This window comes from Bison bison, unplaced genomic scaffold, assembly GCF_000754665.1.
Source record: "Bison bison bison isolate TAMUID 2011002044 unplaced genomic scaffold, Bison_UMD1.0 scf7180017864284, whole genome shotgun sequence".
Lineage (NCBI taxonomy): Eukaryota > Metazoa > Chordata > Mammalia > Artiodactyla > Bovidae > Bison > Bison bison.
Window position 1 is genome coordinate 140,635 of NW_011494856.1, and position 3,744 is coordinate 144,378.

Genomic DNA, 3,744 nt, shown 5'->3' on the forward strand with positions numbered 1-3,744 from the left:
TCAGGCAACTAAGGTCTCACATGCTGCACCACAAAGCCAAAACAAAAAGGAAAAGAAAAACACAAGTCAAAACCACTAGGATAGCCAGAATAATAAAGAGAGGTAATAAGTATTAGCGAGGATATGGAGAAAATGGAATGCTCATCCATTGTTGGTGTGAATTTAAAATGGTGCAGCTGCCTTGGAAAACAATCTGGTAGTTCCTCAATTGCGGTGGTTCCACAATTCCACTCCTAGGTATTTCCAAGAGAAATGAAAACATATGTTTACACCAAAGCTTGTACATGAGTGTTCAGAGAATTCATAATACCCTAAATGTGGAGACAGCCCAAATGTCTATCAGCTGATGAGTGGATCAATAAAATGTGATATAGCCATACTATGGAATATTATTCAGCCATTTAAAAAGAATGGCATACTGATACATGCTATAGCATGGATGAACCTTAAAAACATTATACTAAGTGAGAAAAACCAGCCATAAAAGAGCACATGTTGTATGATTCCATTAATATCAATTGTTCAAAGTAGGCACATTCACTGACTCAGAAAGTAGATTAGTGATTGGGTTACATAGGGCTGAGGGGGTTGGGGAAAAATAGGGGTACCAGGTTTCTATTTGGGCTGATGACAATGTTGATTGTGGTAATAGTTGCACAACTCTGTGAATTTACTAAAAACCATTGACGTGTACATGTCAATGTGCATATGTGAATTATATCTCGATAGAGCTTTATTTTTTAAATAGCATGGTACAATTTTTAAATTAATAAATAAATTTTAAAAATAAAAAATAGCATGGCATTGGCACAAGAACAAACAGACTATCACTACCTATAAAACAACCACTTCACATGTCAGAACTTAATCCAGGATAAAGATTGTGACACAAAGCAGTGTAGGAAATGACACAAGAACAATTATTTAGCTCCCTGGGAGAAAAATATCAAGTTAGATCATGACTTAATGTCACATAGCAAAGTGAATTTCATGTGTATCAAAACTTAATTAAAAAAATTAAGCCGTGCTTTAAAGAAGAACAAAATACAGTATACTATCTTTTTGATCTTTGAATGAGAATCATTCTAATAAACCAAGAAAAGAACTCACGAAGAGGTGTCTAGAGATTTAATTTTATAAATTTAAAACTCTTAGTCTTAATATCATAAATAAGATAAAAATACTAACAAGGGACTTCCCTGGTGGTCCAGTGGCTAAGACTCTACACTCCCAATGCAGATGGCCCAGGTTCAACCCCTGGTCAGGGAACTCAATCCCACAGGCCGCAACTAAAGACACCATGTGCAGCAACTGAGACCCAGCACAACCTAAATAAATAAACAAACAAATATTTTTAAAACAATACTAACAAGATTTGGAAAATCTGTTTCAATGGATAAAAGGGGAAACAATGGTTTTAAACTGTTAAGAGAAACAATCCCTAGTAGTGCATGGGCAAAAGATAGGAGTAGAAAATTCACATGTGGGAACGGAATCCCACATGCCACAACTAAAAGGCAGCATGCAAGTTAACATGAGATAGTATTTTCACCATCAAAGGATTAATTTTTTTACTCAAGGCAATTTAGTACTAGCACCAATGACAAGACTGACAACTTTCTTGGAAATCTACTTGCACCTTCATAAATGTTCATATTATATGATACCAATAATTCTACATCTAAAATCTACCTTGAAGAATTTATTTGAAATGCAAAGATTTATCCACAGATGCATATCTCATTAAATAATGAGCTTTAGTCTGTCATTTTTTCTCTAGGGATATTGGAGATTCATGAAGATCAAAACCTAGGAAAGCTGGGGCAAGCCCTAGTGGGTGCAGAAACCAGGCCTCCTGCCCCTCTTTTCTCCCCAGAGCCATCCCACTCCCCAGGGAAGATGTCATCATGGACCAACGGCAGCTCCAACCTGTCCTATACCAGCTTCGTCCTGCTGGGCTTCCCGGGGCTGAAGGAGTCCCGAGCTCTCCTGGTGCTGCCCTTCCTCAGCATCTACCTGGTTATCGTCTCTGCCAATGCCCTGGTCATCCACACGGTGGTGGCCCAGAGGAGCCTGCACCAGCCCATGTACCTGCTCATAGCTCTGCTCCTGGCTGTCAACATCTGTGCCGCCACCACTGTAGTGCCTGCCATGCTGCTCAGCTTCTCCTCCCGATTCAGCCGCATCTCCCTAGCTCGCTGCCTGGTCCAGATGTTCTGCATCTACTTCCTCATTGTCTTTGACTGCAACATCCTCCTGGTTATGGCCCTGGACCGCTATGTCGCCATCTGCTACCCTCTCCGCTACCCAGAGATAGTGACAGGTCAGTTGCTGGCTGGCCTGGTGGGGGCGGCAGCTGCCAGGAGCACTTGCATTGTGGCTCCAGTGGTGGCGCTGGCCTCCAGGGTTCGTTTCTGCCGCTCAGATGTGATCCACCACTTTGCCTGTGAGCACATGGCCCTGATGAAGCTTTCCTGTGGGGATATCTCCCTAAACAAGACTGTGGGGCTCACTGTCCGCATCTTCAACAGAGTCCTGGACATGCTGCTGCTAGGAGCCTCCTACTCCCGCATCATCCATGCAGCCTTTCGAATTTCATCAGGCAGAGCACGTTCAAAAGCCCTGAACACCTGCGGCTCCCACCTGCTGGTCATCTTCACCGTCTACGCGTCCACCATGTCCTCATCCATCGTCTACCGCGTGGCCCGCACTGCCTCCCAGGATGTGCACAACCTGCTCAGTGCCTTCTACCTGCTGCTTCCATGTCTGCTCAATCCCATCATCTATGGGGCCAGGACCAAGGAAATCAGGCAGCATCTGGCAACTGCCTTCCAACGGGCACAACACCAGGTCTCCAGTGAGAAGCTCCAGCCCCTGCCCTCACATAGGGAGCTTCCTGCCTGACTCGCCATGACTTGTAGGCCCTAATCACTCTCACTATCACGTAGGTAAATGTGCAAGTGACCCATCCCTGCTGTATGTAGGTTTTGGCTGTCTACAGTCATCTTTGAGAATCTTCTAGGCATATTCTGAAAACTGGCTATTCATCCAGAGTTCCACAGTAACCAACTTCAAAATAAGCTTCTGTCACTGGTTTCTCAATTTTCTCCCCTTCTTTCTGCATGTAGTTTTCATTCATTCATTCATTCATTCACCAGACATCTAGTACACATACATCATGTTAGCCACACACTTGAAAGAAAAAAATTGTTTTCTCCCCTGAAAGAGGTCCCAATCTAGCACGCTGTAAAGGCATGTAATGGTCAATAATAGCTTTATGAACAAAATTCTGTGGAAATATATAGGAAGGGCAATCACTGACATGGAACACTTCACAGAGAAGATGAATCTGGCTTGTGTTTGAAGGATAAGGTAAGGTGTTCACTGGAGAGGAAGGAGATGGAAAGAAAAAAGGCACTCTAGACCAGAGGAACAGCATGGTGAGCCACAGAGGCTCACCATGAGCATAGAAATCAGAGCATAGAGATCAAAAACTCCACAGCAGCCCCCACAGAGTGAGCACGGGGGTCTGGTGGGAAGTGAGGGTGGGTTGGCAGGCAGATAAATAGAGGCCAGATGATAAAAGGCCTTATCTGTCATGATAAGGAGTTTGAGTTTTTACTCCAGGCAGCCACTGAAGACTCTGAAGCAGGGAAGTGGCAAAACCACACTTGTGATTCACAATTGTCACTCTGCAGTCACAGAAGAGTGTGGATTAGAGGGAGACAAGCCTGGAGGCTTAAC

At 43.7% G+C, this 3,744-nt stretch overlaps 1 protein-coding gene and 1 non-coding gene across 2 annotated transcripts; both read left to right on the forward strand.

Moving 5' to 3' along the window:
* Nucleotides 1-1,196: 1,196 nt before the first annotated feature.
* TRNAG-CCC lies at nt 1,197-1,269 on the forward strand. The gene has a single exon. It is a non-coding gene; the product is annotated as a tRNA-Gly (tRNA).
* A 630-nt stretch (nt 1,270-1,899) lies between these two features.
* Nucleotides 1,900-2,904, forward strand: LOC104995585 (olfactory receptor 52K1-like). Its single transcript, XM_010849519.1, has one exon. The coding sequence runs from the start codon at nt 1,900-1,902 to the stop codon at nt 2,902-2,904; it is 1,005 nt and encodes a 334-aa protein (XP_010847821.1).
* Nucleotides 2,905-3,744: the final 840 nt, after the last annotated feature.

What these genes read in the sequence shown, in the direction of transcription:
- LOC104995585 (XM_010849519.1), top strand. Translation starts at nt 1,900, where the DNA reads ATGTCATCATGGACCAACGGCAGCTCCAACCTGTCCTATACCAGCTTC.